The sequence below is a fragment of the Abramis brama genome (assembly GCF_963993115.1).
Source record: "Abramis brama genome assembly, chromosome: 1".
NCBI classification, from domain to species: Eukaryota; Metazoa; Chordata; class Actinopteri; order Cypriniformes; family Leuciscidae; genus Abramis; species Abramis brama.
In genome coordinates, this window is record NC_139963.1 from 78,088,344 (window position 1) to 78,102,585 (window position 14,242).

The 14,242-nt window shown below is 39.5% G+C and overlaps 1 protein-coding gene across 1 annotated transcript in view; it reads left to right on the forward strand.

Annotated features, from left to right (window-relative positions):
- The window catches only part of LOC311082388 (uncharacterized protein), a gene marked incomplete at both ends in the record, with an annotated part of 29,037 nt that overhangs the window by 8,172 nt on the left and 6,623 nt on the right, over positions 1 to 14,242 (forward strand). The window contains one exon of the mRNA XM_084113186.1: positions 5,170 to 5,229. Coding sequence (XP_083969312.1) covers positions 5,170 to 5,229 — 60 coding nt within the window. The remainder of the gene's footprint in view (positions 1 to 5,169; positions 5,230 to 14,242) is intronic.

Here is a 14,242-nt window from a genome sequence, read left to right on the forward strand (position 1 = left end):
TGGACGTAACACTTTATCACACTTCTACGTTCAAAAGCTGGAGCAATAGCAGATGGACATTCATGTTTAAAGATCAAATCCTGTACACACCTTATATTAATAAAGCATGTGTAGCCTACAGGTTAGCAGATGAGCCCAGAATACAAACATGCATTTAATTGCACATTAGGCTAAGCGTTTTCCTCCCATAGAAACCCTTATAATAAAGAAAAAGCTTAATGTGGCTTAATAGGCTACTTCAGTGATAAAGATGCTGTACACACCTTATTAATAAACCATACTATCCTACAGAAGAGCAGATGAGCCCAGAATATGATTTAATTACACGTCAAGCATTTTCCTCCCATATAAACCCTTTATAAAGAAAACTCTTAGCGTGTCTTTCTATGGGAGGATGGCATTGCGGCGCACAGCAAATCCTTTACATGGTGTTCAATGCAAAACAGAAATGAAAAATATGAGTAGCCAATAAAATAAACAAATTATTGTGGAATTAATTAGCCCACAAATAATAATTATTTTAAAGCCTAAACGAATTTATTCAAAGAAAAACACCAGCGTGTATCTGTATAAGTGCTTTTATAAAATAAAATAAAAACGAACAGTGCGCGCTTCATGATCTCTGTGAACTGGATCGCGTCTCTAATAATCTACTTTACAGCGGAGATGTGTGTATGTTTGCAGCCTACACTGATTTACAAAACACTAGTTTATTAATAAACTATTATAATGCTTTGTTATTTGTTCAGACACATTTATTATCATTAGCCTACTTTTGCCGGTGCTTTGCGCTAAGATTTCTGCATGCGCTTGAGGGGGAGTATAGGCTATAGCCATATATGAACCCAGCACTGAATATAAACGTGCGATTAGTCCTGATTGCTAAAATGAATGACTACTAGTCTAGAACAATCTTATGGCAACTCTAATCAATAGCCTATATTTTATAATTTACATTATTTAATTAGTAGGGGAGACCGGGGACAGTTGCAACGTCATTTTTCTCCAATCAGAAACAAGCTAGAGTGATGACACTCACACTGCACATGCACAGTTAGACGATATGTCATATATAATCATCTTTAAATGGTATGGGTAATTAGCAGACATGCAAGTTTAATATATACAAATTTGGTTGGTCTAGTCCAAATAGTCTCTGAGTAACTGAGAGAAATGCAAAAAGTGTTGCAACTGTCCCCGGTCTCCCCTAATTAATATCCAGATATTTACGTTAAATTAGAGTTAGAGTTGAGTTAGCATAATTAGTTAATGAACTAATAAAATAAAGTTTAAATTAAGACACTATATATTTCTATATTGCTTATTCCACCACACAAAGGACTGTTTATAAGGAGACGATCCGTTACACATGTGAAGATTGTATTGGCTTTATCTAGAAGATTTCTGTATTGTATCTTCTGTTATAAAGACGAAGATTGACATTTCGTTAATTAATTAAATAATTAAATAAGAACACATGTTGTACTTTTTGTTAAATTAAATCACTAGGTAATGAAGATATAGCCTATTAACAAAAATATAATTGTTATATATGCCATGCCTTGCCATTATTAAAATGTAAATGCATGTTGTACATAGATGTTGCCTAATTTATTGTTTTCTATACTAGTATATGAGTTTGCTCTGAGGTTTATGTGCAGCTGTGGTGGTTTTGAGTGACGATTCTACATTTGTCCTTTTGTGTGGGCTTAAGTTATGATTCAAGTCAAGGTTCTAGGGTAACACTTTAGAATAATGGTCCGTAGTTAACAAGTAACTATGCAGGAAGTAATAGGTAGTACTGCATTAACACCGAACTTAATACTATTAACTAATATGGAAGCAATATTAACTAAGCAGTAAGTAATATCTAAATTAGTACAAAGGTAGTTCCTTGGTAGGTATTTGATTATTACTAAAGAAATGTATCCTCACTGAGAACTACTTGTGAACTAAGAAAGAATAACCAATTAATTACTAATCACAAAAGTAACATGTCTAAAAAGTGAACAATTGTGGGGTTTTTTTTTTACTCTTAACATGGTCATAACATTTCAGAAGCTTGTGCCTCAAATGGGTTCTTAGTGGAAACCAGTTTATGAATATTATATTTCCCCAAATACATTAGCTACAGGTTGAGATTGTGACTACTACTCTTGCCAAAGGATGGACGCATGTTCTCTGTTTATTTCAAACTTAAACATAGAATAATACTAATAATGATCATTTGTTTAAAATTTTAAACAATTAGGAAGTGATACTGACACTCATGATTGGATTAGTTCACTATTATGAGCTCTTGAGTGTCAGTTCAATATGTCTCAGACTCCAAAGACCTACCTTTATGTTACAGTAGCCGCCAGAGGAGGACTTCTCTTTAGGATGTGAATATAAACATTGATGTTCTCTTGTCAAAAACAATTTGCATCCTTAATGAAGAAATTGGCTGCATTTATGTTGCGATAATCGCAAAACCACATCTTCCAGATTACAATGTTTGTTAGAATATTACTAGTGCCTGTACAGTATGTGTTAAATATAAAATTAAATAACTTGTATTACTTGTGAAAAACATGCTAACTCCTCACTAATTACTCAAGCGTTACCTTGTTATCCCGCAGGAACTACTAGTGATGTGGCCCATTATTTTAAAGTGAAAAACATGCTAACTCCTCACTAATTACTCAAGCGTTACCTTGGTATCCCTTGTTAACTACTAGTGCAGCCTGGTCTCATTGTAATACGTAGGTATTAATACGTAATTTTCTCAAAGATAGAAAACATACTTTTTTGTACGTTTCGATGCTGAAACGTATAACGTTAATATGGACGTATCTGCAACGTTTAAACGTAACATCATTACGATTTTACAGCTAAAAAATGTAAACTATTTACTAATATTTCATATCATAACGATATCTGTATAATTTCCCTTTTACCATTTTATAGATTATAAATGTAATATCTCTTAACCCTACTCCCACACCTAAACATACCCATTTTATTGACAAAATTAAAAGGATAAAACTTAATGGACAGATATGTGTAGGGAAATGGCAGTTTTATTAACAATATAGCATTAAAACATAGTAAAACTAATCCTACCCCTAACGTTACCCCTAACAATTTCTGTAAACTAAGTTACGTAGGCTAGAATTATAAAGAAAAACAACAGACAGGTATAATCACAATCATTTATTTATTGAGAAAATATCAAAACCGGTACCAAAAGTTGTTCACATGACGATGTGTCGCAGTCCTCTCTGGCAGTATTGTATGAGGTAACGTTACAGAGCAGAATATAAATTATTAATCCATGAAAATGTTAATCCGGTTTCGGTTCGCTGTTCGCTCTGTGAAGGCGCGCGCGCTTCTCCATTTCAAATGTAGTACACCAATTTAAACACTGCATGTCGTAATCTGTGACGAAGCATGCGAGAGCCAATAAGCGTCTGATATCACTGCTGTAAAACATGTCGTAACGTTTCGGGAGAAGCGGAAATGGAGATGAAGATCACTGGATAAAGGGCTGAATTTGGATCTGTTTCTTGCAAACAACGTATGGATTCTAAAGATTTGGATTACATCAAGCTAATAAAATTGATATATTTTGTGAATTTATGTTGTGTTTTAGTGTATTATGGGTCTATAGGAGAAAATACCTTTTGTGTCTCACAGTAAATAAAACACAAAATGGTTAAACGATTAAAGAAGGTATTTTTAAGGTTTTAAAGTGTATTCTTGTTTAACACCATATAGGCTAATCATCCGAAACGAATTTGCAGCAGAAGGCATGAACAGAGCGAAATGTTATTATTTATGAGTAACGTTAAACTGTATTAATAAATGTGACTGATAATTTAATTGATAAGACAATTGAATGCAATAGAGTCAAAACATTAATTTTGAGTAATTAGTGAGGAGTTGGCATGTTTTTCACGGGGCCACATCACTAGTAGTTCCTGCGGGATAACAAGGTAACGCTTGAGTAATTAGTGAGGAGTTAGCATGTTTTTCACTTTAAAATAATGGGCCACATCACTAGTAGTTCCTGCGGGATAACAAGGTAACGCTTGAGTAATTAGTGAGGAGTTAGCATGTTTTTCACAAGTAATACAAGTTATTTAATTTTATATTTAACACATACTGTACAGGCACTAGTAATATTCTAACAAACATTGTAATCTGGAAGATGTGGTTTTGCGATTATGGCAACATAAATGCAGCCAATTTCTTCATTAAGGATGCAAATTGTTTTTGACAAGAGAACATCAATGTTTATATTCATATCCTAAAGAGAAGTCCTCCCCTTGCGGCTACTGTAACATAAATGTAGGTCTTTGGAGTCTGAGACATATTGAACTGACACTCAAGAGCTCATAATAGTGAACTAATCCAATCATGAGTGTCAGCATCACTTCCTAATTGTTTAAAATTTTAAACAAATTATCATTATTAGTATTATTCTATGTTTAAGTTTGAAATAAACAGAGAACATGCGTCCATCCTTTGGCAAGAGTAGTAGTCACAATCTCAACCTGTAGCTAATGTATTTGGGGAAATATAATATTCATAAACTGGTTTCCACTAAGAACCCATTTGAGGCACAAGCTTCTGAAATGTTATGACCATGTTAAGAGTAAAAAAAACCCCCACAATTGTTCACTTTTTAGACATGTTACTTTTGTGATTAGTAATTAATTGGTTATTCTTTCTTAGTTCACAAGTAGTTCTCAGTGAGGATACATTTCTTTAGTAATAATCAAATACCTACCAAGGAACTACCTTTGTACTAATTTAGATATTACTTACTGCTTAGTTAATATTGCTTCCATATTAGTTAATAGTATTAAGTTCGGTGTTAATGCAGTACTACCTATTACTTCCTGCATAGTTACTTGTTAACTACGGACCATTATTCTAAAGTGTTACCGGTTCTAGCGCTAAAATTATCTTAATCATCATAATATAACAATCACTTCTACACTAGACTAATGCTTTTTGTTTCAGGCAATAAGTGTTTCTTTTAGTTTCTACATGCTCTTGCTGATGTGGCACACCACTACTAGACTGAATGCTGAGGAATCACTGCTACCAGAACATTTCATATTAAAAACAGAGAAATCTGAACATGTTTTACACATGAACCTTTCTCTTCTTTGTCTTCAGGTGTGGTAAACAGAGGAGCACAGAAGGACCTACAGAACTCCCGATCTGATCTCCCGCTATGTACAAGACTGTGAAGGATACTGGGGATGTGGACAACGAGGAAAACTACAAGCGTTCTTCTGCTCTGAAAACAGCAGGAGAGTGCAGCAGGGACTGGGTTATGAGGCTGGAGGCACGATCTGATCTTCTGCAGACAATATTAGTGCCAGAACATATAGATCGGGTTTGCATAAACCCTCATTGCCCTTCAGTTAAAAGATTTGGTGATGAGTGTGCTTGTAGTTAGTTTGTCTCACAAGGATCATAAGGTGTGTTTGACAGCAGTGCATTTACAGCTGTTCATTAGTGTTATGTCAAAAATTAATCATCAGCAAATCAGGCATACAATACGACATGAAAAGATGTTTAAACATTTCTTTTAATTTAAAAAAATAAATAAAATGTTTAGACATAAAGTCCAATTCCAAAAGGATTTATTAGTGCGTGCTCCACAGTCTAGCTGATGTGGGACTTATATTTGATAAAACAATACATTGCAATATGGTTTCTTGCAATGCATTATCAATACGCTGGCACTAATGCAGACTGCAGCTTGCTTTACTGTATACAGACAGTGCAACGGTCACTTTGTGTTTTTAAGTTAATCTGAAGTGAAATGAGAACTGCGCATGTGCGTAGAGTGTTGGTTATAGATTTGGCAGGTGAGGAGAGGAGATAACCGCTCTACCGACCTTTGTACTCTTTCTTTTATTTCCTTTTATATATGTGTGACCAGAGTTGGATGTTTGTTTGTATACTTTTTCTCACTCGATCCCCATTTATGCGGACGAGTGTGACGTTTGAGTAATTTAACTAAACATGGGGAAAATAGCCTACGCCATCTCTTGTCTCTCGTGCATCTTTTCCTCCGACACCTATTGTTTTTTTCTCTCTGGGCCAGATCTCAACTTTGCGTTACAACAGACATTTAGAAGATGTCATCTCAGAGGTGTCTGTTCTTGAACAGCTAAGAGTCAGTTTCATTACATGGAGTTTAATTAACTCGAGTATGTTCAGTTAATGTTAAACTTGTGCGAGAGCGATTCAAACACACACGGAACTGTTATCTAATCGCTCTCGGGGTAATTTGATGTACAGTGCCGCTTCAAGTGGAAAAAAACTGAGCAACTTGAAGGGGCGTAACCTGAAGTCTTGCAGATTCTAGTGGTGCTTTCAGCCAGAAGATAGCAGGGAATAAGGGGGAGCAAATAACACGCTGAAAGATTCTGTTGCTTTCATTTCGGGTTGATTTACGCCTTATCTCGTTTTATGAAAATGTTTTAAAGTGAAATGGTATAGATTAGTTCTGTGTTCTGCTTGTTAAGTATAGCATCAGAGTTTCACCGTTTCAGCACGCGAAGGTCGAGCTCATCGCATCGTTCATCACGAGGACGCAAAAACACACAAGAACTTCGATCAAGACTGAGGTCAGTTTGAGGGACTCTATTAATGTAATCTATTAATCTAGTAATTGGAGTTGTGGGGATAATATTGTAGTCGTGGCGGAGCCAGGATTTTTTCATAGGGGTGGTGGCCAGGCAAAGGCCAGCAACCAGTCTGGGGTGGCACAGAAATCTTAATTATTTTATCATAAAAATAATTTGACTATAATGTATTGGACTGTTTTAGTGCCTACACAACTGAATAAAGTTCATTTGTACTTAATTGTAATTGAGATAGTAGTGAATTAGAAATCATGGAATACTGAGTGAATTTTATATTTTTTTTTATTGTTACACACCACCTCATATTAAAATTGATTAAATACAGTAGTAATAAAAGGGCACACACTACAGCTAAAGTTCAACATGCTCAGTTAGCTTGGTTCTGGTTCCCAAAATCTCCAATAGCTTGTTCTACATTGTTTCATCTTTATGGTTGAGATAACATGCAGATAACTACTGTAGTCCAAAGATTATTCAACCTTCAATGCGTTTTATATAATCCATGAACTCTTCAACCAATTCTGAGTTAGTCAAAAAAAATTTAAACTTTCTATATTAGTTGTCAAAATGAATAATTGCAACAGTTCTATCATAACTAAAGGAAAAAGGAAAACAAAAGTTCTCTTTTGAATCCCCATGTGCAAGACTGAACAAGGCGGAAGTCAACAGCACATAATTGGCAGAATGTAAAATTAGTTATTTTATGGATTTAAAAATTATCCATTTTTGTTTGTCCTTAACAAATTAACGCAAAATGAATGCCTGTCTTCTAGTACAAATGCACAGTGCTCACATTTAATGGACATTAAAACATTACATATCAGTTTGTGCCTTATATTGTGATCTCACATAGCAGAATATTTTAATCCAGACACATGTGATGCATATATAACAAATACATGCATGCAGTTTTGACAGCTTTAATCGCCTTTTTGATTCTTACATGAGTTAATTGACGACAGAACTACGGCTACAGCGTCCTTTCCTTTCTACACAGTCGAATGGAATGCAAAAACTTTAAAGCTCAATATCTCAAAACTGCTCAGAACGCAGATAGAACCTTATAATTCCAAGGGGACGAAATGTGTATGGGTCATCCTCCAATTTTTTTTTTTTTTTTTTTTACTGGAGTAGATTAGGGGTGTTCCTGAAGTTCCCGAAATCTCTGTGCTATAATAAGTGAAGTGAATAAATGAGAGAAATTATGAAACAAGTGAATATCTGTCTATGCATGCATCTCTCAGAAATCAGAGCTTGGCAAGAATAATATCAACTCAAATAGACTACTACATCATATGTTCTACGATATGTTATTGTAGGCCTATATTATTGTATGTATATTTAAATGATTTAGGCTTTGTACAATATCGAATGAATAAAATATATGCACAAGACGATTACAAATCAAACACGCGTTAATTGCCGTCTCTGCACGTGTCCGTCTCTCAGCAACCAGCTCTAATAGCCTATGATCAGCTAAGATTAATATATGTTAATTACTAGACTTTGGCAGTATGGAAGCAGTTGGCGCCAATATGGCAGCCAAACATGCCAAAATCTGCAGAAAAGTTTTTTCCTCTCTCACTGCCCTTGGTGGTGAGGCGGCTTTGTCAACTGCAGACTGCCTCAGTGCACAAGGGTAGTTCTGAGTCGAGGTGGAGCTGCGCATAGTGGCTGACCGTGACTAAGTCACAGCGCTGGCCCTCGGTCAGACGATGTCCACACTGGTGGTCCAGAAGCGCTTCAAAAAAAAAAAATCAGCCCGCTCGAAGTTCATCAACCCCCCCCAGCAAGAGGGAGGGAAGCGACCCTGAGACGGGCGACCCAGAGAATGTGACGTCTGCTCTTCAGGAGTGCGTGTCGGCACCACTCCTTCCCCCGGAGGATGGCTGGATGGAGAATCTTGTTTCTGTTCCGCTGCTGGTCAACCAGTCAGCGGTACCCAAAATTTTCAATATAAGAGCCGTTCCACCTCCTCTGGGTCACACACGGTCGAGACTGGCAGTCAAGGACGACGCTCATTTGCCTCACTACTCCCAGTCTCCCCCGTCCAAGAGGGCCAGAATGACAGTGCGTGCCGCCACGTTGCCTCGGCGCCCTCAGCAGTCCCACTTAAACAGTTTTAGAGGCTCCTGGGGCATATGGCAGCTGCAGTAACGCCACTCGGTCTGCTCCATATGAGACCGCTTCAGCGCTGGCTTCACGATCGAGTCCCTAGATGGGCGTGGCAGAGCGGCACTTAGTCCAGGTGTCCAGGCATGCTGTGGTTTTCACAGATGCCTCTGCCAACAGATGGAGGGCCACGTACAACGGGCATGCAGTCTCGGGTCTGTGGACGGGGCCCCAGCTGCATTGGCACATCAACTGCCTAGAGTTGCAAGCAGTACGCTTAGCCTTGTGCCGCCTCAAGAGGCTTACTTCGTCACAGGCATGTACTGGTCCGTACGGACAGCACTGCGACCATTGCGTTCATCAACCGCCAAGGTGGTCTATGCTCCTGTTGCATGTCGCGACACGCCCGCCATCTCCTCCTTTGGAGTCAGAAGCATCTGAGGTCACTTCGAGCCATTCATGTCCCTGGTGTGCTCAATCGTGCAGCCTTCGAGCTCTCATGGCAGCCGCCCCTTCCGGGAAAATGGCGACTGCATCCCCAGGCAGTCCAGCTGATATGGGAAATCTTCAGAGCCGCTCAGATAGATCTGTTTGCCTCTCCGGACACGACCCTTTTTGCCAGTTGTTCTATTCCCTGACCGAAGGAACTCTCGGCACGGATGCACTGCCGCACAGCTGGCCCCAGGGTCTTCGCAAATATGCGTTTCCCCCAGTGAGCCTTCTCGCACAGACCCTGTGCAAGATCAGGGAGGACGAGAAGCAGGTCCTTCTTGTTGTGCCATATTGGCCAAACTGGTTAACAAACTGGTCCCTGGACGGGACGCGGAGTTTCTAGGTGGCCTACCACAGGCTGTGGTAGACACCATCACTTCCGCTCGAGCCCCCTCTACGAGGCGCCTCTATGCGTTGAAGTGGAACCTGTTCGTCGGTTGGTGTTCTTCCCGCCGGGAAGACCCCCGAACTTGCACGATCAGTGTCGTGCTTTCCTTCCTGCAAGATGGGTTGGAGCGAATGCTGTCTCCCTCCACCCTCAAAGTGTATGTTGCCACGAAAGCCGCACATCACGATGCAGTAGAAGGTAAGTCGTTGGGAAAGCACAACCTGATCATCGGATTCCTTAAGGGTGCCAGGAAGCTAAATCCGCATCGTAATCCGCACCCCCTACCCTCTTGGGATTTGACTCTAGTGCTCAGAGCATTCCAGAGGACCCCTTTTGAGCCTTTTCCTACAGTTGAGCTAAATATCCTGTCTATGAAGACAGCGTTCCTGTTAGCTTTGACTTCTTTTAAGAGGGTAGGGGATCTGCAGGCATTTTCGGTCAACGAATCATGCCTAGAGTTTGGGCCGGCCCTTTCTCACTTTGTTCTGAGACCCCGGCTCAGATATGTGCCTAAGGTTCCTACCACTCCTTTTGTGGATCAGGTAGTGAACATGCAAGCACTGCCCCCAGAGGACGCAGACCCAGCCCTAACTTTTCTCTGTCCCGTTCGCGCTCTGCGTTGTTACATGGACAGAACGCAAAGCTTCAGGACCTCAGACAAGCTCTTTGTCTGTTACGGAGGCCAGCAGAAGGGGAAGGCTGTCTCTAAGCAGAGGTTAGCCTACTGGATAGTGGATGCTATCATCCGGACTTATGATTCCCAGGACGTGCCTTATCCACCTAGGTTGAGGGCACACTCTACCAGGAGTGTTGCCTCTTCCTGGGCTTTGGCTCAAGATCTTCGCCTCGCTGACAGATATCTGTAGAGCTGCGGGCTGGGCGACACCTAACACGTTCGCTAGGTTTTATAGCCTTTGTGTAGAACCTATTTCCTCCCGTGTACTCGCTTTGGCCAGTAGCGCGAGGTATTAGGTTAGTGTCGGCTTGCTACACCATTCTCGCCCCTGGGGCCAGATACGTGCGTTTTCCTGCTCTGTTGGTTACCCAACAAACGGCTAACCTTGTGACTTCCTCCGTCACCCCCCGGCATCAGGTGAGGCGGATCGCCGGTCGCCAGGCTTGTTACCTCTCATTATGAGCTGAGTTCAGGCTGGGGTTTATGTTGCAGTCCCTACGGCGACCCCATATGTGTTTCTCCACGTTACGGTTACCCCCGGGTTAGCCAGTAGCTAAGTTTCCATACAGTTGTCAATCGAATTATCTGAAGTTCGGTAAAAAAACGAATAAAGCTGGTGAAAGTGTGTTTCCATCCAACAGCTTTAAAGCGAATAAAAACCTGTGCGTAATGACGTCACATGCTGTTTTGCGATCAAATTGGTATATCGAATTGATTTGAGACATTTTAAGGTGTTTCCATTCATTTTAACACTGAATCGCACAACATTCAAGCAAACATTTGCGATCAAAGTTTTGCTAGACAAAATGGATTGTGCCATCTACCAGGGGCGTCATGCAAGCCAAAATTCTGGGGGGGCACAATCTGAGACGTTGCAATTGTTTTCTGACGGGTGATATGGATCATGTTAGGAGGGGTCAGGGGGTTTCTCCCCCTGAAAATTTTTAAATTCTGGCTGCTAAACATACCATTTCAATGCAGTTTGGGAGGGACAGAAATACCTTAACGGAGCTAGCAGCAACCCTCCTCTATCTGAGGACTAAGTTAAAGTATCTATTTTGTAAGTTTATGTAAAAGACAGGTTGATGAAAGAACTGTAAGCTCAAATTCAAAAGCTTTTGAAGTCTACCTCATTAAAGCATGTTTACACACACACTTACTGTTCACTTAGGCCTACTACACATGATTTTAAAAACAGTACCATTGCAGTTTTTATGTTATGATTTTAAATTGGTATGTGACCCAAGAACGATCTTACATTAAAGGTACATAAAGGTGCTGAGGTCTGACTTTGTGGTGCTCTGAAATTAAGTTATTTTAATAATATGTGATGAAGGACTTTGAAAGAAGTTTGACAGATTTCAGTGCTGAATAATGGCAGTAACGTTAGCCAACTAGTTTACGGTTAGACTAGGCTAGCTATTGATAATGTTACACTGACACAACTTAAGTTAATGCTCTGAATTCGCAGCTAATATCAAATCCATAACTTTTTGATCAAGTTAAAATTTTCAGGTCAACCACAAATAATCCCACTACCTTTGAATATCATCCGATAACTAATTCAATGCCGATTTGTTGCTTTGCCCACTTACCACTTCAAGACCATCTGTAAAACATTGCCAGCTCAACGTGCGAGACGAGTGAGTTGCTTGAACATACACAGCCAAGATTCTAGAGCGCTACGCGCGTAGCGCTCTGGATTTGATATACACAGACACCATATTAGGAAAAAGGGGCGGGCTGATGCTGACCGATTTATTACACATCCAGAAGAATACATTTGAGTCGTTATAGGCTCTGGTATATTATGGAGCATAATAGGAATAAAGTTGTGACAAAAAAATGATCAATAATATTGCACAAGTTGTAATAGTGCTTAGAGTCCTGCACGGGTCCATTTTTGTAGACCTTCTCCCGCCCGTACCCGTAAAGTTCAGCACCAGATCCGACCCGTCACCCATGATAATATCAAAATTAAATACACACCCGCCCAGACCCGTTAATATTTGGCCCGTTACCTGACCCATGCCCGCGATAAATCACACACAAGCTAAAATCATTCTAATTAAAGTGCTTTATTTTTTTATCTCGCACCTCTCTCAACATCACAATAGCCTCATGAATGGGCTAATGAGCACTAAAGTGTGCTTTGTTTTGAGCCATTCAAGTAGCCTAGGCTACCTCCAGTTCACATGCCAGCGCCTCTGTGTCCTGATTATATTGCCTGCTATATTTAGCTCTTATTTATTAAATCCAGGAAATTGGTTGATGAAACATTGATTAAAATTATGATACAAAATACAAAACGAAATTCATTTTAAAGAAAGGCTTTCTACAAAAACAAACTTAATAAAGTGGTCAAAATCATGTCTGCCCACTCCATTTGTCTCCCGATATTCGGGATCATCTTATCTTATTCATGCTTTTCACTTTTCATATAATCAACATGAAATTTTTTAAATATATATATTATTTTATTTAAACATGAATATGAAACTAAATTGTTTTTTAATGACTGGGCTACAGGCCTATTAGCCTGCCCTACAGTACAGAGAAATTTTATGTCGGAGCGTTGCCGGTGAGCATGTGGGGGGAGAGATAAGATTTTCGATCAATCATCGAATATTATTTTGCTTGATATACCAGTTCTTAATATTTGGTGTTTTAAATGCCTGTTTGAGATCTCTATGAAAGTTTTAATTGTTGGTTCGTGGCCCTGTGTCGCGATTTCGGTTTCATTTCGCATATAGCCTACAGCCCTTAATCTGACGCCATGGGTTTTTATTTAAAAGAAAGAGCGTAGCTTACGTTTGTATGTACTGTAGGCCTATATATGGGCAATTTATATGCACAATACTTGCTAAAATATAATTAATATTTTATTGCATTTGTATTAGTTGTTTGAAGAGTAAAACAGAAAAAAATCGGTCGGTCTTAACGCAAGTTTACAACCGGCAAGTCGGTCGGACTAAAAGGGGGAAAAAAATTATTTGGGTCGGTCCTAAATTGATAGGATCGGTCGGGTTACGGCAAACAAGAATATTTTTAAGGATGGCCTGACTAAAACACATATTTGCGTATGTGTAATGGTAATTTAGACATACAAATATTGCACATATTTTTCATCCGCTACCCGCCTGCAAGGAGTTCATTATCCGCCCGTATTTTAGGAATGTCACAATCCACCCGTTTTAGCCACTTTTATGAGGGTACCCGACCCGTTGCAGGACTCTAGGTGCTTATGTGCCAGCTGATAGTGACATTATTTGACTATTATGGCATTTCTTAGATTTTTGCTATAATATCCGTTTTATTTTTCTGGTAAATTAAATTCAAAAAGTATCTCGTCTCCTCGTTTGTCCACTTTTTTGACACCGGCCATGTGTGCAAACCAGACAGTATATAAAGGGTGCAAACTGGGCGGAAATTAACTAAAACTTCTTCTTTTGTGGCGGGTTGTACCCATAAAATGACCTAAAACTTAATCGCAATTCATTATTTATTCGGCAAATAATGTTTCCATCAGCGTTTATCGAATAAACCGTACATCGATCAAGATAAAATCCGATGAGACCGAACGCATTTCATTTTAGTCGATATTCATGAAATTCAATCGAATTTTACTGTTTCCATAAGGCATTTTTCATTCGATATCACTTAATTCAGATAAAAACATGTTGATGGAAACATAGATAGTGTCTTCCCCTTGACAGAGTCTGCTCTGTTGTCTCTGCTTAGTACGCTCCCACCCTCCGAGCTGGGATTACCTCAGAGACTTCCATGTGTTCACTACCCTACGGGCTAGTGCACGTGTATTCCTAGTGCCTCCCTTCGGGCAGGTTTTGGGCTCCGCAGCGTTCCCTTCTACATCATGGGCACACTTTCCCAGTGTTATCCAATGTCCACTGAGCGGGTCTT